The sequence below is a fragment of the Equus asinus genome, chromosome 26 (assembly GCF_041296235.1).
Source record: "Equus asinus isolate D_3611 breed Donkey chromosome 26, EquAss-T2T_v2, whole genome shotgun sequence".
NCBI lineage: Eukaryota > Metazoa > Chordata > Mammalia > Perissodactyla > Equidae > Equus > Equus asinus.
This window is the reverse complement of record NC_091815.1, coordinates 22,711,771-22,736,339: the sequence shown is the minus strand read 5'-3', so window position 1 is coordinate 22,736,339 and position 24,569 is coordinate 22,711,771. Positions and strand designations below refer to the sequence as shown.

Below are 24,569 nucleotides of genomic sequence, written 5' to 3'. Positions count from 1 at the left end.
AGATAGATATTCTGAAACGATTACACACACATACACATATATCAATGAGAATAAAGCAAGTATGTAATTATCTTAGTGTTATTAGGAATAAAGATTTTCAGAGTACAAAAAGAAATACAAATATAAAATCAAGAAAAACTCTATAATCTTTAAATTCAATTGGAAATATCAGTATAAACTTAGGATTTATTTTTCTCCAACTAAAAAATATGTATTTAACCAGCTCTGTAAAGGCCTACAAGCGATAACAACAGAAGCAATGAGAACTCCTACTATCCTGATTATGCCTTCTTAAAACCACTTCCCACTAAAAGGAAACAGGGCTCCATAGAGAAGTGACTGATTTCAAGTTTGAGTTAGGAAAATGTACAAGATGAGCCTAGAACTTCTTGTCACACCAGGAAGTTTGGACTGTACCAAAGACTACCGGGGTCATGTCAAAAGGAATCCAAAGGAAGCTAGATCAGAGGCAGTACAGAGGATCCCATTGGCCATGGATGGGCAATTTGAGTATTAATAAGAACAATAACTGCTATGGACTGAAACATATCAAATATATTTAAATCCTCAAGTTCAAATATTTTTAAAATCCTCAAGTTCATAATAATTTAAAAGGAAGACAGAGAATAAACTTTGGAAGATGCTGAAAAATGAGAGAAAAATCAAGCTTTTATCTTACTTTTTTTGCATAAGCTATACTTCAGAGTAACCCAGACACTAATGAGAGGATGGCTCCCTTTACAGAAGTATTCCAGCTAATAAATGCAGAAGAATCAACAGAATTGGAATACCATTTTGTAACTCCTGATAAAATAATGGATTCCAAGTAAAGATGATCAATGGCTACTGACATCACATAAAGAAAACAACCAAATATTACCACTTTGGAAAACAACTTTGGAAAACAACCAAATACACCACTTCATAGACATGCACACCATTATGTATGAAGGATTAGTGAAAGCAAATAAGCAAAAACACAAAAACCTGAACCTGATCAAGCCTCTAGAATTAAATTCCAATTTATAAGAAATACAGGGTTATGGGGCTGGCCCTGTGGCCAAGTGGTTAAGTTCGCATGCTCCGCTGCAGGTGGCCCAGTGTTTCGTTGGTTTGAATCCTGGGTGCGGACATGGCACTGCTCATCAAACCGCGCTGAGGCAGCGTCCCACATACCACAACTAGAAGGACCCACAACGAAGAATATACAACTATGTACTGGGGGGCTTTGGGGAGAAAAAGTGAAAAAATAAAATCTTTAAAAAAAAAAAAGAAATACAGGGTTAGGGGAACATGTTAAATGACACCACATATAGGTAATCAACAAAATCCAGAATATGGGTAACTCTATAAGAAAACCCTGTTTCTGGAACAGATAAACTGCAAGAAAAGAGAAACAGAGAAAGAAAGATTTAAGAAACATATCATGCTATTACACTAAATAGACATTGTTTGAATATTGATTCTAACAAACCATAAAAAATATTTATGGACAATGGGGGAAATTTGAACACTGGCTATTCCATGACATTAAGAGAGTACTCAGTTTTTTTCTTTTTAGTAATGATGATATTGTGGTTATGTTTTTTAAATAAAAAGTTCTTATCTTTTAGAAACACATATTAAAATATTTGTGGATGAAGTTATATATCTGGAATTTACTTCAAGATAATCCATGTTTTCTTTGGTGGGGGAGGGTGTGGTAGAGCTATAGATGAAACACATTTAGCCATAAATTGATATTTGTTGAAGCTGAGTGATGGGTAGGGTACATGGGGATGCGTTACACTACGCTTTTTTGTTTTTTGTATGTTTGAATTTTTCCATAATAATAAGTTAAAAAGAAAAAGACTTGAAGGATAGATTCCAAATATGAACTGTGATTCATTCCAAGGGAGGGTTTTTGAGTAACTGTTATTTTCTCTCATTTGTTTCTTTTTGTATTTTCTAAATTGTCCCGATGAACATGTACTACTTTGATATCAGAAAACAAGGAAACAATAGCGTCCTGAAATTTAAAAGAAGGACATGTAATGGTTAAAAAAAAAAAAGAAATTCTCAATAAATTCAGAGAAAACAGAATATTTAACAGTATGATGATAAACTCTAAGACTTTTTTTAAATTGGGTAATGGAGAAAAAGATAGGGAGGGGGAAAAATGAGGAAATATACCAATTTTATTATTACTCAGAGTTGTGATTCAGGCAGAATTTATGTCAAAGGCATTAAAATAAATTAAAAGTAAGGCACTTCTAGAAATGTGCCCCAAAGATAAACCTCTACAAATAGAAACCATATACACAGTTATGGATCACTGCATTACATAATGCTAAATATTGAAAAAAAATGCCCGCCCATAGGAGACTGCCAGAATAAACTATTACACCCACACAACAGAATATGTAGCTATAAAAAAGAATGATGGAAGAACTGTATAGGCTGCTATGGAATGATCTCTGGGATACATTAAACATGTGAGGGGAAAAAAAAGGAAAATGTAGAACTGTGTACACAGAACACTCCCTTTTAGATAAGAATGGAGACAATAAAAAATATATACATATGCATATAAACACATACACGCATATATCATTTAAAAGAAAAATAGAAGAATAAACCAAAGAGAAAAATAGGTAGTGATTTACAGAGGGAAGAAAGAAACAGGGTGGAGGGGACAGGAATGGATAGATTTCTCTGAATTCACCTTGTTCTGTAGTTTTGATTTTGGAAATATGTAAATACTTTATGTCATTTTAAAATTAAATGAAAGTGGGGGGAAAACAATCCCTAAAAGTAGAAAGCAAGGTGAAACAAATGAGCCTAACTATATCTCTCAAATTGGTGGCTTAACTATATGTGAGGTGTTACTTTAGGCGCTTTAAAAAAACCCAGTAATTTGATTATAGATCACTAGTGGGTTATATCCTACTGAACTCCAAGAAGTCTTGATTATTTTTCTGCATTCATATGGTTAGTAAAAATATTGGTATTGCTACTTTCAAACTCTATCAATTCAAAAGAAGGCAGAAAAGAAGGAAAAGGTAATACAGAATAGATGGGACAAATATAAAACAAATAGCAAGAGATGGATTTGACCCAAATCATATCTATAATCACACTAAATATAAATGGTATAAACACTCCAGTTAAAAGACAGTATCGTTAAACTGGATAAAAACACAAGATCCAACTAAATGCTGCCAACAAGAAATGCACTTTAATTATCAGAACACAAATAGGTTAAAAGTAAAAAGATAGAAAAAGATACACCATGCTAACACTAATGAAAAGCAAACTCGAGTGGCTATGTTAAATATCAGACAAAGTGGATGTTCAGAGCAAAGAATACTACCAGGGATAAAGAAGACCATTTCATAATGATAAGGGGTCCATTCACCATTAGGACATATAATCTAAAACATTTATATACCTAATAACAGGAGCTTCAAAATACATGAAGCACAGATAGAAACTACGAGGAGACAGAGATAAATCCAACAAGCAGACAGAAAATCAGTAAGCGTTCAGAAGATTTAAACAACACTATCAACTTACCTGACCTAGCTGACATTTATAGAACATTCCACCCAACAACAGCAGAATACAGTCTTTTCAAGTGCACACTAAACAATTACTACGATAGACTACACATTCTGGGTCATAAAACAAATCTCAATACATTTAAAAGGATTCAGGTCATACAAAGTATATTCTCAACACAATGGAATGAAATTAGAAATTAGAAATCAGTAACAGAAAGATCTCTGGAAGATCTTCAAAGTATTTGAAAACTAAATAACATATTTTTAAATAACCCATAAGCCAAAGAAGAAATAAAAATGCAAATTAGAAAGGATTTCAAACAGAAGGCAAAATAAATGAAATAAGATTGGCGAGTGATGACTTTTGAGCTGGACATATGATGGTTCATTACACTTTTGTGTACACTTGAAAATTAACAAAAAGTTAAAAAAACTGTCATAAGTAACACAATATTATCTCTTTCTTAAACTTATGAATCTCAAATCCATTCTCTTCCTCAATTCAACCACCATTGGGAAGCATCTATCACGATTAACTGCACACATTCCTTGCCTCTAATCTACAGAAAACTGCCTTAGCCCTTCGTCATTTGAGAAGGCTTAGCTAGGAAATTTCAAAAAGAAAAACATTCTTATGTCGTGAAAAAAACAAGGCATTTCAGGAAACAAAGAGGAAACATCTACTCACCTTGGGCTTTGCTTTTGAATGTGTAACAGCCATTCTTTCCTCCTCTGGGCTCTACTCTCAGGAAAAGAAAATGGAATGAGATACTTGGCCTTTCTTAGGGTGTACTCTAAATTACAACACATTCCCTGCCCCCTGCCCCACCATCTACCCCTTATTTAACACAGAGGAAAGTCAGAAGGAGACCAGAACAGTTCTGCACTTTCTGCATCAGAAAGGGGGGCCAAGATCACAGCTGTCTTGGGCTAGAATTTCCTTCTGGATTCAAAGCTGTTCACTGGAGACAGAGCCCTGCAATGGAGTACCACAGGCTCTAAGTGTGTGACTGGCTCCTCTAGCATGCTCTCTGCGAGTATTCCCACTCCTGGACCTCCATTACATTTCCAACTGGCCTGCCTCTCAGCTCTGAACTTCTCATATCAAGACCAGGTCTGTGGCTTAGAAATAACTCATATTCTTCATTCAGGGGCTCAGATTTCTGACTTCCTTCCTTCTCTGCATCCAATACCCTTAAGGCTACAGGTGAGAGGGCACGGGAAGCAGCAGGGAATCTACCTCTACAATCCCAGGGTGTACTAAGGATGGATACAGACATGAAGCAATACAGGTCACGGGTGAACGGAGGGGGAGGGTAGTCACTGTCAGAAGAGAAAGAAGTCAAGTCCTCAGAGGACAGAGCCACTGGGACCCAGAAATACCAAAACTCAATTTTACTCCTGCAGCCCACTAAACTCCCATAAGGTCACAGACTATCAAATATACAAATGACCACACAAAGTCACACACAATCACATTTCCACAGTCACAGAGCCAGAGTGAGAATCACCAAGCTCATGCTACACTGTCAGATCGCCTAGTATTAAACAAAATCCAATCATACCCAGAGCAAGCAATCACTCAAGCACATCCAAGCGCCCTGTTAGGGGGACACGGCCAAAAACACCCCTTCACAGCAGAGCTTTTACTTTTTTCACACAGTCATGAAAACGGCACACACACACTCCTACAGTCACACACATGGCACACACACAGTCATCCAGTCAGTCAGAAAAACACAACCAAGTACCAGGTCAAGGAAACAAGCAGTTACAAACACTCACTGCAACACTGTCCTAACACCTCAAGTCACAGGCAAACCCCAGCAATACACGATACACAATCACATACACCACCTCACAGAGACACAAGAACATCCCATTCCCTGTCACAACAGCACTGTCGCACACCTCACAGTCACAAGCAAAGCCCAGTCATACACGCGGTACACATGCAATCACACTGTCACATACCCATATTCTCAGTCAGGAAAGTACGCGGTCACAAACACGGTCACAGCAGTATTATTACACCCTCAGAGTCACAAACAGCTGACACTCACACACACGCTTAGACACAAAGCCACAGTCGCACACGCCCATTCGCGCACAGTCACCAATACCAGGCAGGCGGTCGCACAACACAAAACCGCAGGAGCCACGGCCACACACGCTTCCCCTGCGCGTTTCCGCCCTAGCATTCCGGACATCCTCACCTCGACCGAAGGTGCGCTGCAGGGTCCAGGATCCGGCGCCCGGGCTCCAAGCCCGCTTTCGGTTCGCCCGCCCCGCAACAGCCGAGCCAAGCTCTTTCACAGACGCAGCCCTCTCCCCTCGCGAGGCCCCCACATCGCGCGAACAAACGGAAATGAAGCGGCGCTCGGCATGCGGTGGACCCTGGGAAATGTAGTCCAACGCCGCGGAGGCCGTGGCCGGCTGCCCAGGACGCTGGGAGACGCAGGCTGCTAACCCTCGGCGGGGTTCGTGGACCGGGCGCCAGACCCGGCTCGCCCCAGCGGCCGCGCCCCGGAGGTTTCTGGGAGTGCTCGCCTGAGCTCAGTGCGCAGGCGTCGGGTGCGCTCCGCTGGAGCGGCTGGGGCCTGAGACGGGGAGCAGCGGGTGGTGCCTGGGTCCTAAGGCATCTCGAGAAGGTGGCACTCGCCGGCAGGTGCAGGGGAGGGGCTGGAGCTAGGGCGGCGACCATCCGGAGCTTCGGGCTGGCAGGAGACCCCCCTCTGTGCTTTGCCAGGCCCTTTGGTGTGTGTAAATGTGTGCGAGACGACGCGAGATGTTGGGCGGCCTGGGAGTCCCTCACTGGCCGGGTGTGTGGTTGTATTTCTGCCTGTGTGTGATTCTGCGTGCTGATGGGTGTGAGGTGATTCGTATTGAAGCTGCATGGTAATGACATTTTATAACTGTATGGGATTGTCTGACAGAGTAAGGGCGCTCTGCTGTTGTGGTTTGTTTTGTGTTCATAATTCAGTGTGGTTTCGTGACTGGTGATGGTTTGTGTTATATAAATGTGTTCTTCTCGTGCCTGTATTTCAGCGTCTGTAGAAGTTGCAATAGCAAAACGGCATGCGTGTGACTGAAAAAAAACGATGGATGGTCAAGTTTTTTTCCTTGGATACTAATTTGATGATCTGGGAAAGGTTACCGATTTATCTGGCAAATTTACACATGATTTTTCTATTGGATCAAATACATGTATTATGGAGAAGTATGTAAAATCAACATAGTTTTGTTTGTGTGTTTTTAAGAAAGATGATTTCAAAGCCAGTCCCAAAGTAACTGCTTTTTCCTCTGCCACAGCTCTCCCCCAAAGTAGGCATCCATTCTTTTCTGCTGTTAGGAAGACATTATTGGGAAAGGTTGAAAGGCTATCGACTAATAAATTAATAAAATAACTTTATACGTAAGAAGAGTGAATTTTAGTAGAGTCCAGCATTAGTCAGATTTCCTGAATTCTAAGTCAAACCCTTGTCCCCATTTTCTGATGAGCAAACCTTGACTCACAGAGAGAAAGGAACTTAGGCTCTCTGGTTTGTCGATAAGCCTGACCTTGTCTTCCTTTAAGACCTCATGTTCTTTTTTTTCCCAAATAATCACAGACGTTTGAACTTCCAGGACAGAGGAGACAGAGTTGTAATTACACCACTCCTACAGGGGGAAGAAAATTAATAAAACTTGTTTTGACATTCAGGACCATATACCAAATACTTTGATCTCTTCCCAGTGATGTGACTGGAGTAGCAAGTTTGGTGACCAGGATTGTTGAGGGAAGGAAGCTGTGTGCCTGATCCAGTATAGCTGTGTGAAATAAAGATGGTCAGATTGCACTGACATAGAGTGGGTCAAAGTGTCCAAGTGGAGCAGGAATTTTGTTGGAGTGTACATGAGAGATGTAGATTGGTTTTTTTAAGAGGTGACACATTCTGGTTTCAAGTTAGACAGCATGCATTGATCTTAAGCCATATCTGTTTGATTCTGGATTATCTCTTTTGGCTCTTGAGTCATTGTGATGACTGCTTGCAAGAGTTTAAAAGTGGAAAACAGGAATTGTTAACCTGAGATGAATAGATGCCATGGGATGGGCTTCTTGTTATAGTCATATGTGTGGATATAATGTGAATGTATTTCTAGTGGTCTTAACAATGTTGGGTTAAAGTACTTCTTTGTGAATCTGATAAAACTGCCTATACTTTCTTTAAAATCGGTCTCTTTTTTTTCTTTACAAGGAAAACATGTTACTCATGCATTTAAATTTTAATTTTAAAATTCAAAAGAAAACGGAGACGTTGAAGATTTTGGAGGAAGACAGTGAGCCAAGGGACCTAGATGCTTTGGAAGGAGGCAAACTCCAGAAAGCATGCCCCTTAGGGAGACTGCAGAGAGAAAGGAGTACTTGGCAATAATCGTTCAGAGGTGTCAGGTGCCTTGTTTGCTTATCAACTGGCTGTTTCAGATTTATGTCCTTATGACCCATTTTGACCTTGCAGACCTCTAAGAATTAGTTATCTCTTCAGCCCGGCAACTGGACTCGCCCCCGTGGTTGTGGCTCCCCATGAACAGCACTGGTAAGTGTATTCTCTTTCCTGGCACTGGATCATTTTCTTTGAGAGTCTTTTTTGATGCTGGCAAATGATTTTGACCTTTTTCCAATAGATTGGGTTTATACCAGTTACATGCGACTCAGGCATTTAATCAGTGATGCTGCGAAAGTATTTGAGGCCCTCTGGCATTTTTATAATTATTGTTTCCTAAGATTTTATTTTGAAAAATTTTAAAGCCACAGGAAAACTAAAAGAATAGTATAATATGTACAGTGTATATAGTTCACCTAGATTCACCAGTTTTGAACATTTTGTACCATTGCTTAATCTGTCTACATCTATTTACATATTTTTGTATGTTTTTTGCTCAACATTTATGAGTAAGCTGTAGACATCATATACTTCACCACTAAATATTTCAACATGCGTCTCTAACAACAAGGTTGTTCTCAGGGCGGCCCTGTGGTGCAGTGCTTAAATGCGCACGTTCCACTTCTTGGTGGCCTGGGGTTCGCGGGTTCAGATCCTGGGTGTGGACATGGCACCGCTTTGCACACCATGCTGTGGTAGGCATCCCACATATAAAGTAGAGGAAGATGGGCACGGATGTTAGCTCAGGGCCAGGCTTCCTCAGCAAAAAGAGGAGGATTGGCAGTAGTTAGCTCAGGGCTAATCTTGCTCAAAAAAAAAAAAAAACCAACAACAAGGTTGTTCTCCTGTAGAACCTCAATATCATGAATACACATAAGAAATTCAACAGTGATTCATAATATCATCTAACATATAATCCATATTTAAATTGCCCCAGTTGTTCCCTAAATGTTCTGTATGTCCTTTTTAAAAATTGATCCACAATCCAAGTCAAAGTCACACATTACATTGGATGGGCTGTCTCTTTTTTAAAACAACAACAACAAACCTTTATTTCTCGCAGTTCTGGAGGCTGGGAAGTCCAAGATCTAGGTGTGGGCAGATTTGGTTCCTGGTGAGAGCCCCCTCCTGGTTTACAGATGTCAGCCATCTTGCTGTTCCCTGAAGAGAGGACATATCTTTTTAGTTTCTTTAATGTGGAGCAGCATTCCCCTTGCCTTTTTTGTGTTTCATGCTGCCATTTTTGAAGAGTTGAAGAGTCTAGAATGTCTGTCTTATAGAATGTCTACCATTCTGTGTTTGTTTGTTTTGTCATGATTAGGTTAAGTTTAAATATATTTGGTGAGAACACTATGAGCGGTGGTGTAGTCTTCCTATTCTATCATATCGAGGAGGACATAATTTAAATTTGATCCATTATTGATGATACTAAATTTGATCACTTTGGTTCAAGTAATGTGTGCACCTGATTTCTCCATGGTAAAAGTTACCCTTTGATTTTGTAAGTCAAGAGGTAATCTAATAGGGATGTTTTGAGACCATTTTATATATAACCATTTACCTAATGGCTTTAGCATCCACTGATGCTCTTTGCCTCAATAAGTTATTAAATTAGGGGTTAAAATGGTGATTTAAAATGTTATCATTCCTTCTTTTGTATAGAAAAGCTTTGCCTTCCCCCTCTTTTCCCTCTCCACTGTTTTTTCTGAGTATCGCTGTGGCTCATAGATTTTTTTTTTTTCCATTCAAAGTATTTTAGTACAAGGAACAAAGTATTTTAGCCCATTATTATCATCATTCTTTATGTTGCTCAAATTGTCCCAATTTGGCCTCTTAGACTGGCTCCTGTCCGCATTTGTCTTTGAGTACTTCCTTACCTTTTTATAAAAAAATTTTATTGAGATTATGATGTTTTACAACCTTGTGAAATTTCAGTTGTACGTTAATTTTTTGTCAGTCATGTTGTAGGTGCACGACTTCACCCTTTTTGCCCACCCCTCAACCCCCCTTTCCCCTGGTAACCACTAATCTCTTCTCTTTGTCTACTTATTTAAATTCCTCATATGAGTGGAGTCATACAGAGATTGTCTTTCTCTATCTGGCTTATTTAACTTAACATAATTCCCTCAAGGTCCGTCCATGTTGTTGTGAATGGGACAATTTTATCCTTTTTTATGGCTTAGTAGTATTCCATTGTGTGTGTGTGTGTGTGTATACACCACATCTTCTTTATCCAGTCATCTGTTGATGGGCACTTAGGTTGCTTCCACATCTTGGCTATTGTAAATAATGCTGCAATGAACATAGGGGTGCATGGGACTTTTGGAATTGCTGATTTCAAGTTCTTTGGTAGATACCCAGTAGTGGGATGGCTGGGTCATATGGTATTTCTATATTTTTTTAAAGATTTTATTTTTTCCTTTTTCTCCCCAAAGCCCCCCGGTACATAGTTGCATATTCTTTGTTGTGGGTCCTTCTAGTTGTGGCATGTGGGACGCTGCCTCAGCGTGGTCTGATGAGCAGTGCCATGTCTGCACCCAGGATTCGAACCAACAAACACTGGGCTGCCTGCAGCGGAGTGCGCGAACTTAACCACTCGGCCACAGGGTCAGCCCCAGGCATTTCTATTTTTAATTTTCTGAGAAATCTCCGTACTGTTTTCCATAGTGGCTGCAGCAGTTTGCATTCCTACCAGTAGTGTATGAGGGTTCCTTTTTCTCCACAACCTCTCCAACATTTGTTATTTTTTGTTTTGGTTATTTTAGCCATTCTAATGGTGACATAAGGTGATATATTAGTGTAGTTTTGATTTGCATTTCCTTGATGATAAGTGATGATGAGCATGTTTTCATGTCCCTATTGGCCATCCATATATCTTCTTTGGAGAAATGTCTGTTCATATCCCCTTCCCATTTTTTGATCGGGTTGTTTGATTTTTTGTTGTTGAGTTGTGTGAGTTCTTTATATGTTATGGAGATTAACCCTTTGTCGGATATATGATTTGCAAATATTTTTTCCCAGTTGGTGGGTTGTCTTTTCGTTTCAATCCTGTTTTCCCTTGCCTTATAGAAGCTCTTTAGTCTGATGAAGTCCCATTTGTTTATTCTTTCTATTGTTTCCCTTGTGTGAGAAGACATGGTATTGGAAAAGATCCTTTTAAGACTGATGTCAGAGTATATTGCCTATATTTTCTTCTAGAAGCCTTATGGTTTCAGGTCTTACCTTTAAGTCTTTGATCCATTTTGAGTTTATTTTTGTGAATGCCATAAAAGAATGGTCTATTTTCATACTTTTACATATGGCTTTCCAGTTTTCCCGACACCATTTGTTGAAGAAACTTTCTTTTGTCCATTGTGTGTTCTCAGCTCCTTTGTCAAAGAGTAACTGTCCATAGATGTGTGGTTTTATTTCTGGGCTTTCAATTCTGTTCCATTGATCTGTGTGCCTGTTTTTGTACCAGTACCATGCTGTTTTGATTGCGATAGCTTTGTAGTGTATTTTGAAGTCAGGGATTGTGATGCCCCCAGCCTTGTTCTTCTTTCTCAGGATTGCTTTAGCAACGCAGGGTCTTTTGTTGCTCCATATAAATTTTAGGATTCTTTGTTCTATTTCTGTGAAGAATGTTATTGGAATTGCATTGAATCTGTAGATTGGTTTGGGTAGTATGGACATTTTAACTATGTTTATTCTTCCAATCCATGTGCACGGAATGTCTTTCCATCTCTTTATGTCATCATCAATTTCTTTCAGGAAAGTCTTATAGTTTTCATTGTATAGGTCTTTCACTTCCTTGGTTAAATTTATTCCAAGATATTTTATTCTTTTTGTTGTGATTGTGAATGGTATTGTGTTCTTGAGTTCTCTTTCTGTTAGTTCATTATTAGAGTATAGAAATGCTACTGATCTATGTAAGTTGATTCTGTACCCTGCAACTTTGCTGTAATTGTTGATTATTTCTAGTAACTTTCCGATAGATTTTTTTAGCGTTTTCTATAAATAAGATCATGTTGGCTGCAAACAGCGAGAGTTTCACTTCTTCATTGCCTATTTGGATTCCTTTTCTTTCTTTTCCCTGCCTAATTGCTCTGGCCAAAACCTCCAGTACTATGCTGAATAAGAGTGGTGAGAGTGGACACCCTTGTCTTGTTTCTGTTCTCAGAAGGATGGCTTTCAGTTTTTCCACATTGAGTGTGATGTTGGCTGTGGGTTTCTCATATATGGCCTTTATTATGTTGAGGTAATTTCTTTCCATACCCCTTTTATTGAGGGTTTTTACCATGAATGGATGTTGGATCTTGTTGAATGCTTTCTCTGTGTCTATTGAGATGATCATGTGGTTTTTGTTCCTCATTTTGTTGATGTGGTGTATCATGTTGATTGACTTGAGGATGTTGAACTCTCCCCGTGTCCCTAGTATAAATCCCACTGGATCATGGTGTGTGATCTTTTTAATGTATTGCTGTATTTGGTTTGCCAATATTTTGTTGAGGATTTTTGCATCTATGTTCATCAGTGATATTGGCCTGTAGGTTTCCTTCTTTGAGTTGTCCTTGTCTGGTTTTGGGATCAGGGTGATGTTGGCCTCATAGAATGTGTTAGGAAGTGTTCCATCTTCCTCAATTTTCTGGAATAGTTTTGAGAAGGATAGATATTAAATCTTCTTTGAACATTTGGTAGAATTCCCCAGAGAAGCCGTCTGGTCCTGGACTTTTATTTTGGGGAGGTTTTTGATTACAGTCTCAATCTCTTTACTTGTGATTGGTCTATTCTGATTCTCTGTTTCTTCTTGATTGAGTTTTGGGAGGTTGTAAGAGTCTAAGAATTTATCCATTTCTTCTAGGTTGTCCAGTTTGTTGCCATATAGTTTTTCATAGTATTCTCTTGTAATCATTTGTATTTCTGTGGTGTCCCTTGTGATTTCTCTTCTTTCATTTCTGATGTTATTTATTTGAGTCAGAAAAGGGAGTTACACATATGAAAATGGACAAAACTAGAATGAACTCAATGGTTTTAGATTAGAATTTGAAGTATTAGTGTGAACTTAGACTTTTCATTATATATACATAGATATAAAAATAAATATAGATATAAATGTGTGTATGCAATGTATGTGTCTGTTTATTTATGTTCATAAGCTTTGTCCACTGAGAGGGCCTGGAAGCAGTGACGCTTGATAGCAGTGAAAACGCTAGCACCCAGATCATGGCCTCTAAACACCATTCCCCCTACTATTAGGAACCAGGGCTCCTTGAAGAAATGATTGATTCCAGTGTTGGGGCAGGGCAAATACAAGATGAACCTGGAACATCTTGTACGTGAAAGTAAGGACATGCCCAAAGAATGATAGGGACTTGTTAAAAGGTCCATAGAAGCCAGATAGAAGGAGTTCTCACTTGTCAAATCTGGCACAAAGTGAACAATAATATAAATAATAATAGTAATAGATTATAGGCTTTGCATGAAATAGGAAATCACAAGTCCATACTGATATAAATTAATAAATTGAAGATGTGATGAAGAATGGGATGTTTATATGGTCTCAGAATACTCCCCTCTATAAAATTACTAATTACAAAGGGAAAAAAAGTAATTTTACAGTGGAGAAGGCTGGCAGGTACACCTTATTAATTGATCAAAAAGAATATCACCAGTAATGGGACAAGCTGTCATCCTTTGCCTCCTGATACGCCCTGAGAAGAAGGCATCCTCGCTTCTGTGGCATTCCTTCCAAAATGCAAAAAGACAGGTTTCAGTCGTGGCTCCACCACTTTCTGTGACCATGAGCAAGTTACTTAAACTGTCAGTGCCTCAGTTTTATCACCCAAAGGTGAGGCTAACTCCTTAGATGGTGGTTTTTGAGAATCAGTGATCATGAGGCAACATCAAAGAAAACCAAATTGGAGGGACATTCTCCAGAGACTGGCTTGTAATCATCAAAACTGTCAAGATTATGAAAGTCAGGGCAAGACTGAGAAACTGTTTCAGACTAAAGGAGATTAAAGAGACAAGACATATGAACATGATGTGTGATTCTGAACTGGATCCTTTAGTACAAAGGACATTATTGGCACAATTGGCAAAACTTGAATGGGATCTGATATAGATGGTAGTAATGTATTAATGTTAATTTCTTGATTTTGGTAATTGTATTGTGGTTATGTAGGGACATGTCCTTGTTTGTAGGAAATACACAGCATATTCAGAGGTGATGTGGCATTAGGTAAGCAATTTACTCTCAAATGGTTCAGGGGATAAAAAGTTCCTTGTACTATACTTTCAACTTTTCTGTAAGTTTGAGATTGGATAGGTAGATAAAAATTCAAAAGTATGGAGTGTCTTTAAAAAATAGCTTGGGAATTATACTTCTACTCTTAAAATAATTTTAAAAGTTCATATCGAAGTTCTGTAGGCTTTTGTCAGTTGTGCTTGTACATATTGATGCCTCCAAACAGTATGATTATTCTTGGCTTTTTGATGGGTCTTAAGATTGTTCCCCCCACAGGGTGATTGACCTTATTTACCTGGAGATTTCTTGCCTGCCTTGTCTAGAGCTACTAAGCAAGCCTGATTTTTCATGGCTTCTTTTCCACCCATCCCCCAGCTTGGCCATTTCCAGATTCTGCTCTCTCCCAGGAAGAAGAAGAAATGACCAAGTCCCAAGTGAGTTTTAAATGATATGTTTCTTTTATTGTCTTATTTGGACTGCAGATAAAGTAGGTCACAATAATCCCAACAATAAGATGAAAAACCCTAAATGGATAAAAATCAGTCAGGAAAAAATATAAATGGTTAAGACTAGGAGAAAATTACAATTAGAATATAGAGAAATTGGTTAATTTAGAATTGATCTTCAGGCCAGCCCCATGGCTGAGTGCTTAGGTTCGCGCACTCCACTTTGGTGGCCCAGGGTTTCGCTGGTTCGGATCCTGGGTGCGGATGTGGCACCACTTGTTGGCCCACGCTGAGGCATCGTCCCACATGTCACAACCAGAAGGACCCACAACTAAAATATACAACTATGTACTGGGGGGACTTGGGGAGAAAAAGCAGGAAAGAAAAAAAAGAAGATTGGCAACAGTTGTTAGCTCAGGTGCCAATCTAAAAAAAAAAAGAATTAAGCTTCAAATTTGAATCTGATCTTCATGGGAAAAAGAAATTAGGACATAAAATTAAGAAAATTCATTACATAGTTTATGCTGCCTTTCATTAAAAAGCTCATTAATGTCTCAGAAGAAAATAAAATATTTTAATGGACACAAAGTAAAATGCTTTGGCATCTTTTTGAACTGGTGATCCAGAGCTCTCGTCGCTCTCGTCATACCTTCTTTACTCTGGTCTCAAAAAGTGAGGTGTTTCTCCACTCAAAGATATTGTCTTTTCTGTTCTTGATCCCATCTTTCCTGTGTCTTCTGGAACCATTCTCCATTGGTTAATACTTACACTGAAATATATCAGCTAGTTCTTTCTTTACTGCCTCATTTCCCTTCCTTTACTTACTTCATTCTCCACATCCTGGGGAGAAAACAAGCAAACAATTCTTTTGTCCATGTGTCCTCATTAGTTACCTCTGATAATATAGAGGTTAAGTGCACAGACTTCAGAGGTAAAAAGACAGGTTTCAGTCGTGGCTCCACCACTTTCTGTGACCATGAGCAAGTTACTTAAACTGTCAGTGCCTCAGTTTTATCACCCAAAGATGAGGCTAATCCTTAGATGGTGGTTTTTGAGAATCAGTGAGTTGTTCCGTGTAAGTTGCTTAGAGCAGTGATTGGTACCATTTAATATTCACTTGATGTCTGCCTCATTTCTTTCTCAGAAACGGTACTGATGACTTACGTCTTGGTGATTTCTTTCTGTCTCATCCCATTTGTAGTATTTTTGTAACAAAGTCCTCCAAGTATGGGATATGTGGATGCCTCACTTTCTTATTTCCATTACAAGAGGAAGATTTTTTTTTATTCTACATTCTTTTGGAAGTTACGTTTTTCCTTTTTTGTTGGTTTGTTAGTTTTATGAGAGGGGAAGTTAAAATATGGTCTTCATGACTTTTTTTAAGAAATCTAAAATATTTTCCTTAGCTTCATTATATTATTTTCTCATGATGCTAATTAAGATCCTCTGACAGCTTACAAACAATTTTCCATTAATGAATGCCTTTCCTTTGTCTGTTTCTTAAGTGGTGGTCGTTTCTAGAATTCATTTGGTGCCCCCCTTTTCATGCTGTTCAGCATAGCCTCAGTGAATGATCACATCCCACTGCAGTGGCTGCAGCTACCAGTTATAGACTAGTGATTATCAAATTGCTCATTCCCTTTCTAGTCCTTGCTTGAGCTCTTGATTAACATATGTAACAGCCAGATGGATCTCCTTACCTGGTTGTTCTGTAGAAAACTTGAATTTTACAGGTCCAAAATTTCATTCTTACCTCTTCTTACCACCTTCTCCCCGCCAGCACCCTTTGCCATATTCCCTGTCCTGGTGACTCACAAAGCCATCTCCTCCTGAGTTCCATCTCTGTTATTTCCCAGTATAGGATCTTCTCTCTCGCATATAGCTGATAATGGACCTTTAAGGAGGCTGAAGCAACGAGTAAACCTGTACTTCGAGAAAATATCCTATGTGACTTGTTCTTTTCTAGAATACAAAATAAAACTAGATAAATATTAGGCATCTGTTGTAGCTTTTTATGAATTCTGACCCCTGAATGCTTTCACATGTCACCCAGTATTCTCAAATTGATGAGGAATGTATTGTTACAGGAAACAGTAACATTCAAGGATGTGGCTATTGACTTTACTCAGGAGGAATGGCAACAACTGAAACCTGCTCAGAGGAATTTGTACAGGGATGTGATGCTGGAGAACTATAGCAACCTATTAATAGTAGGTAAGGACAATCTCTGTGAAAATCAGATTCTCCATTTCTGAACTATGAGAGGCCTTTAAATGGGATGGGGGGTATAGCCCTGAGTTGTCACATTAAAAGATCTTATTTCCTTTGTTCACATGATAGTATATATTCCAGCCATGTTGCATTTCACAGGAAATTTCTTTATGCCTCTCTGGAAACCACACCTTCCTCATTCGTCAGAAGCCCTGTGGCTTCCCATATTCAGCCTAAATTCTGAGATGATACTTTCTCCCTCACGTTAATACCCAAGTCATGTATCTTCTCATAAACAGGCTATCAATTCACCAAACCAGACATCATTTTCAAGTTGGAGCAGGAAGAAGAGCCATGGGCTGTAGAGGAAGGAACGTTAAGAAGAGGTTCAGGTGAGTCAGTGAGGCACGTGTGAATGGTGCAGTCACGTGACAGTTGTTTAGAGAACACCTCTGAAACATTTTCCAGTGTGGTTTTCTTAAAGGTCCTAGTCTTTCAAGTGGCAGTTGATATAACTTCCTCAGATACCTACATGGCACTTCTAGATATTTCTTATACATCAGGGCTCTCTTTTTATTGAAGTTGAGAGGATTAACCTTACTTATATTCTGGATGCTGAATCTTCCCATTTCCTTTACAACCTGGTTTTCTTGATTATTTTCCCTTTTGCTTGCATTCTCATTCTTTACCTCCACCTGCTTTCATCTAGTTATCTGCTTATGTATTCAGCCTTTTAAAATACTACAGTCTTACCAAAACTCTTTGACACGTAGGTTCATTTTTCATTTCTTTCTCGTTTAGCTCTTTTCACCCATTGTGAAATGCTTCAGAATCATAAATTTAGAGCCACAGGCATATCTCGCATTGCTTATCATCATACTTTAAAAACTCTCCCACGCGACCCCCGTTTTGTTCTAAAAGTTGCTGCCTTCCTGCCAGCCCAATTCCAGCCTTTCTACCCTTCTGCATTTTTTTCTACCATTTATATTGTGAAATGTAACAAACACATCAAAAAAGCATCAAACGTAAATGTATAACTTAACAAATTATTATTAAGTAGACATCCATGTAGTCAGTACCCTGGTGAAGAAATAGAACATTGCCAGCTCCCCAGAAGCCCTTCACTGATGCCTTGCAATCTCTGTCCCTACCTTTCATCCTAAATAGAAGTGTCCTGACTTTTATGGTAATCACTCTCCTTATTTCTTCCTAGTTTTATAACCTATGCATTCCTAAAGATTATGGTTTAGTTTTAGGAATTTATATAGAGTCTATGCTTCACTCCATTTGCTCAATATTATAATTGCATGATTTGTTCATGCTGCTGTATGTAACTGTAGTTTATTCATTTTTATTGCTGAATAGTTTTCCTTTGCATGACTATACCACAACTTATTTATCCATTCTATTGATGGAAATTTTAGTTTTTTCCAGTTTGTAGCTGTTATAAATAATGCTGCTATGAACATCCTTGTACATACCTCCTGATGCAGATGGCCTGTATTTCTGTCAGTTATATTCTTAGTAGTATAATTATGATATAATAGGTTATGTGTGTTTTCAACTTTAGTTTGATAATGCCAGACCATTTTCCAAAATGTTTGTTCTGGTATATTCTCACTGGAAGTGTGAATAGACTTGCTCCACAGACTTGCCAACATTTGCTATTATTGATCTTTTTATTTTTAGCCATTCTGTTGAATACATGAGTGGTATCTCATTGTAGCTTTAATTTGCTTCTTTCTGTGAGCTCAAACACCTTTTCATATGTTTACTGCATACGACTTTTCCATTTTGTGAATTGTTAATCCAAGGCTTTTACTTATTTTTCTACTGAATTGTTTGTTTGTTTCTGTTAAGTTGAAAAAGAACCTTTTTATATTCTGGATCCAGAGTGTTTTGTGGGTTGCATGTGCTGCACAAATCTTTTTCCATTTGATAGCTTGCTTTCTCTGTTTCCTAATGGCATTTTGTGATGAACAGATCTTAAGTTTAATGTAGTGCGTTTTGTAAATCTTTTATTTGAAGGTTAATAGTATCCTGTTTAAAAATTATTTCCCTAATCCAAGCCATGAAGATATTCTCTGATATTCTAAAAGGTTTACTGTTTTGCCTTCAGAATTTAGGTTTGCAGTCTACATGGAATCGGTTTTTCCATATGGTGTGAGACAGGTATCAAGTTCCCTTGGTTCCACGTGGATATCCAGATAATGCAGCACAGTTTATTGAGAAGACCATTCTTTCCCTACTACTCTAGTGTGCCACCTTTCTCATGAGTCAAGTACCTGTACACATGTGAATCTATTTCTGGTGCTCTCTTCATTTCCATCATTCTAATTGTCTATCTTGTGCCACTAGTAAACTGATTTAATAAGTGTTGATGTCTAGTAGAGCAAGTCCTTCCACTTTGTTTTTCTTCTTCAAAATTGTTTTGGCTCTTCTGTGTCCTTAGTGTTTCCATATAAATTTTAGAATCACTTATCTAGTTCCACAAAAAAAAAACTGTTGAGAATTAGATTGAGATTGCATTAAATCTACAAATCAGAGGATGGTGGATATCTTTATTATGCCCTCCATTCATGAACATGGTATCCCTCCATTTATTTACCCCTTTGGTTTTTTAATAAAATTTTTAATAATTTTTTTGTGCCTGTTCTTCAATCTCTCATTTTTAACTGCATGACTTATTTTTTGATGATCCACCTGATCATTCTACTTTTTTTGCAGTCATCCTACATCACATTTTCATCTTATCATTTGTCACTTTTTGAGGTTTATTTCCCTGATTTATGCAAAGTGCAAAGTCACATTAAAAACACTCAAAAATCTTTATACTAATAAATGTTACTTTTTCTACTCTTAAGTCTTCTAAGAAGTTTTCCTTCTGAAAACAAGGTGATGTGGAATATTTGCACTTGGGATTTCTTTTGTTTTGGGAGACAAGTCCTGAAAGCAGAGAAGCAACTTCACATTAATTAATTTCTGAAATTTTATTAATAATATAATGCTGGAAATTTTATGTTATTTTTTATTCCATTTTAGAAGACTGGGAAGTTGGTGAGCAAATGGAAACAGAACATCAAAGATTTGTGAAAGGAGTTGCAACCATACTTAAGAAAACCTTGATTAAGGAGAAAGGCAGTGAAGTTAAAAAAGTTGGAAAAATGTCTCCTGTGAACTCAGACATTAATTATACAAGGAAATGCCTCTGTAAATGTGACTCTTTAGGAAAGAGTGTGAAACATAATTTAGACTTACTTAATCATGGGAGAACCTGTGTCACAAAGAAACATCATGAATGTAATAAGCCAGGAAAACCCTGCCATAGGTCATCCACTATTGCAGTAGCCCCTTTTAAGTGTGCTCAGTGTGGAAAAGGCTTCATTCAGGAGTTGGATCTCATCAGACATCTGAGAGTTCATACTGCAGAGAAACCTTATGAATGTTATGAATGTGGAAAAGCCTTTAGCCGGAAGGAAAACCTCAGTTCACATCAGAAAATTCATACAGGAGAGAAACCTTATGAATGTAAGGACTGTGGAAAAGCTTTCATTCACATGTCAAACCTAGTTAGACACTATCGAACTCATACAGGAGAAAAACCCTATGCATGTAAGGCATGCTGGAAAGCTTTCAGCCAGAAATCAAATCTCATTGAACATGGGAAAATTCATACTGGAGAGAAACCCTATGAATGTAATGAATGTGGAAAAACATTCAGCCAGAAGCGAAACCTTATTGAGCATGAGAAAATTCACACTGGAGAGAAGCCACATGAATGTAATGAATGTGGGAAAGCATTCTCTCGAATCTCATCTCTTACTCTACATAAAAGAAGTCACACAGGGGAGAAACCCTATAAATGTAATATATGTGGAAAAGCCTTCTCTCAGTGCTCAGTATTTATTATACATATGAGAAGTCACACAGGTGAGAAACCTTATGAATGTAATGAATGTGGGAAAGCCTTCTCCCGAAGATCATCTCTTACTGTACATATGAGAAATCATACAGGTGAAAAACCTTATGAATGTAATGATTGTGGAAAAGCCTTCAGCCAAAAGGAAAACCTCATTACACATAAGAAAATTCATACTGGAGAGAGACCTTTTGAATGTAGTGAATGTGGAAAAGCTTTTATTCAGATGTCAAACCTTATCAGACACCAGAGAATTCATACTGGAGAGAAACCTTATACATGTAAGCAGTGTGGGAAGGCGTTTAGTCACAAATCAAATCTCACTGAGCATGAAAAAATTCATACTAGAGAGAAACCTTATGAATGTACTAAGTGTGAAAAAGCCTTCAGACATAAGCAAAATCTCAGTGAGCATCAGAAAATTCACACTGGAGAGAAACCTTATGAATGTAATGAATGTGGTAAAGCCTTCTCTCGAATCTCCTCTCTTACTCTTCATCTGAGACGTCACACAGGGGAGAAACCCTATGAATGTAGTGAATGTGGGAAAGCGTTCTCTCAAGGTTCATTACTTATTATGCATATGAGGAGTCATAGAGGTGAGAAACCATTTGAATGTAATGAATGTGGGAAGGCATTTTCTCAAAAAGCATCTCTTACTGTCCATGTGAAAGGTCATTCAGGTGAGAAATACAGTAAGTGTAATGAATGTGGGAAGGCCTTCTCTCGAGTTTCAGCCCTTGCTCTACATTCGAGAACACATACAGGTGAGAAGCCCTATCAGTGTGATGAGTGTGGGAAAGCTTTCAGACAGAACTCACACTTCATTAGACATCAACAAATTCATAGTCAGTATAAACCTTTTGAATGCTTCGAGTGTCAGAAAATCTTCAGTAGAAATTCACATCTTCTAGCTCATCTAAAAATTCATTCTTCAGCAAAACGCTATGAAAGTGAAAAAGCCTTCAGTAAAAACTCAAAATTTATGAAACAAATAGATTCACACTGAGGGAAAAGACCATCAGTGTTGTGAAAATCCTGTACCCACAAAAAACTACAGCAAACATTGTTCTTAACAATGAAACTTAGAAGCATGACCATTAATGTAAGGAATAAGATGTGAATGCCTTCTGTTGCTACTATTTGTTCAGTAGTAGTCACAGCCAACAACCTCTTCCAAGTATTCACTGGATGAGAAGGAGTAGGCATCATCTCATTTCTACTAATCGGATGATGATCTAGATGAACTAGTCAATGAAACAAATACGAGAAAAATAAATGCATAATATAGATTGAAAATGAAAGGTTAAGATCATGGTTTGAATCTTGGCTCTCAAGTGTGACTTTTTGTAAATTACTTAACCTCTGTATAAAATGAGGATAATAGTAGTGCCCACTTCATAGTGTTCTTAAAAGGATTACATGAGTTAATAGCTACAAATCACATATAACAGTGCATGGTGTCATTTCAGTATTCTGTAATTGTTAGGCATTCATATTGTCATCATGTGCAAATGATATGCATATATAGAAAAAACCCAATAGAGAACCTCCCAATAAGAGATAGTTAACATACAAAACTCAATAGCATTTCATTATGCCAATGATATCAAACTAAAAATGTAATCTAAAAACTTAAAAATGTGTATAAGTAAATCTAATTAAAATATGTGCAGAAAATTATAAAACATTGAAAGACAAAAGAAATCTGGGTAAGAAAGGAATAGACAATATTTTAAAGGTATCAGTTTTCCTACAAGTTAATTTGTAAATTCATTGCAGCTTCAATTACAACTCCATCAGCTTGACATACTGATTTAAAAATTTATAGCAAAATGTCTACAAATAACAGAAAAAAAAATTTAAATAACAGGTAGGGAGACACCCCCAACAGATATCAAAATTTATTGTAATGCTATAATAATTAAAACCCTGTGTTATTGGTATAGTAACAGGCAAAACAGAATAGAGAGCCCAGAAACAACCATGTAATTTAGGACCTTTGCATATGATAAAGGTGACATCACAAAAGTGGGGAAATAATAAACTATGCACACTGTGGTATTGGGATAATGGCTTTTAAACTTTACTTATACAGAAGTCCTAAAACCAAAATTCTAAATCTAAAGAAAATATAGAATGCCTGTAACAGCATTTGTCCAATAGAAATTTCTGCAGTGATGTAAATGTTCTGTATCTGCCCCGTCGTTTATAGTAGCCGATAATCACTCATGGCCATTCAGCACTTGAGGTGTAGCTACTGTGACTAAGAAAGTGGTTTTCAAAATTACATTAACATTTTAAGAGTACTTGAGGGAAGCATTTCTTTAAAACATACAATAGGGGTGGGCCCCATGGCCTAGTGGTTAAGTTCGGCGCGCTCTGCTTCAGTGGCCTGGGTTCAGCGTCCAGGCATGGACCTAACACGACTTGGTGGCAATGCCATGGCAGGAACCCACATACAAAACAGGAAGACTGACACAGATGTTAGCTCAGGGAGAATCTTCCTCAGCAAACAAACAAACAAAAAGATACACTGAGACTCATCAATTCCACTCTGAGACTATGACTTAGGAGCCTTCTAACATTTTTAGCTAATGTGTCTTCTAAGATTTTAAAGAGCTATTTATGCCTTGTAAATTTTTTAAAGTTAATGTATAAATATTTCATCATGGTCTTAAACAGATGCCAAGTTTCTAATTTCCACCATAATGTTAATGTTTCATTTTAAAGTAGTAAATCACTACTTTAAATATCCCAATGGAATCTAAATACTTAATGATTGGATACCATCAGACATGTACATGAATAAGCTCTTTAACAAGTTTTATATTCCTTTCTCTCTTTAATCATATTTGTAGTCCTCTTTTCTCACAAAATTTTATCATACTATATTTTTATGCTTGAAAGTCTTATTTATTGATCATTATAGCATAATTCTATGCAATAAAAATGTATATAAACTGAAACTTTAAAAGTTTTCTGTGAACATAAGGAATAGGTCAAAATAAAGTAGTATAAATTTTTATTAAAATTACTTTAATGTCATTTTTTGAATATACATCTCTTTAAAAAAAAAAAAAAAAGGCTGGCCTGGTGGCATAGTGGTTAAGTTTGCACGCTGTGCTTTGGCGGCCTGGGGTTTGCAGGTTCAGATCCTGGGTGCGGACCTATACACACCACTCATCAAGCCATGCTGTGGTGGCATCCCACATACAAAAAATAGAGGAAGATTGGCACAGACATTATTAGCTCAGGGATAATCTTCCTCAAGCAAAAAGAGGAAGATTGGCAACAGATGTTAGCTCAGGGCCAATCTTCCTCACCCCCCCCCCCCAAAAAAAAGAATGGGGCTATTTTCATATAGTTCATGTATTAGTAAATGAATATATCTTATTGCTAGAATGCTAGATAATTCAGCATTAATTCCAATCCTGTGTTTTTGGTTTTAATAGTTGAAAGCACCCAGAAACCATGTTCATATAAATAAAAATAAAAAGGATTTATTATTATAACATTACTCAATTTTTTTTCAACTCCTTCCTGGATATATACAAAATAACCACTTAGTGCTCTAAGATTAAAAATACTTTTAATAATCAGTGGATTACTCAAGTAAGTTGTCCTTTAATTTTGTTGTGAGCAAAAAATTGGAAGGCACCAGACTTGCAAAAGGATTAGTTATCCAGTCATCTTTTTTCTCAGTTTCTGAGAAATATACCAAAAGCTTTAATCAATAATTATCAAATGACTATTAATTATGCCATGTTATTGTTTCTCTTAGAGGCACCCAGTTTAGCC

General features: G+C 37.7%; 2 protein-coding genes across 16 annotated transcripts in view; one reads left to right on the top strand and one right to left on the bottom strand.

Moving 5' to 3' along the window:
• ZNF420 (zinc finger protein 420) overlaps positions 1–6,090 on the bottom strand; it is a 29,841-nt gene extending 23,751 nt beyond the window's left edge. The window contains exons 1-2 of one of the 2 annotated variants that reach the window (XM_014848730.3): positions 5,759–6,090; positions 4,231–4,281 (exon numbers count right to left, since the gene is read on the bottom strand). The gene's annotated coding sequence lies outside the window, so the exon portion shown is untranslated. The remainder of the gene's footprint in view (positions 1–4,230; positions 4,282–5,758) is intronic. The other variant, XM_070498978.1, reaches the window with a different exon arrangement.
• LOC106836110 (zinc finger protein 568-like) lies at positions 6,065–22,635 on the top strand. Of its 14 annotated transcripts, none has more exons than XM_070498970.1 (6): positions 6,065–6,193; positions 8,042–8,119; positions 14,568–14,626; positions 16,726–16,852; positions 17,149–17,241; positions 19,895–22,635. In XM_070498970.1, the coding sequence occupies exons 2-6, from the start codon at positions 8,107–8,109 to the stop codon at positions 21,775–21,777; spliced, it is 2,175 nt and encodes a 724-aa protein (XP_070355071.1). In that variant the 5' UTR covers positions 6,065–6,193; positions 8,042–8,106; the 3' UTR covers positions 21,778–22,635. The 14 variants fall into 14 exon arrangements, with proteins under 14 accessions (XP_070355071.1, XP_014704212.3, XP_070355072.1 ...); XM_014848726.3 differs by having other exon boundaries at positions 19,892–22,635; XM_070498971.1 differs by having other exon boundaries at positions 6,080–6,210.
• The last annotated feature ends 1,934 nt before the right edge of the window (positions 22,636–24,569 follow it).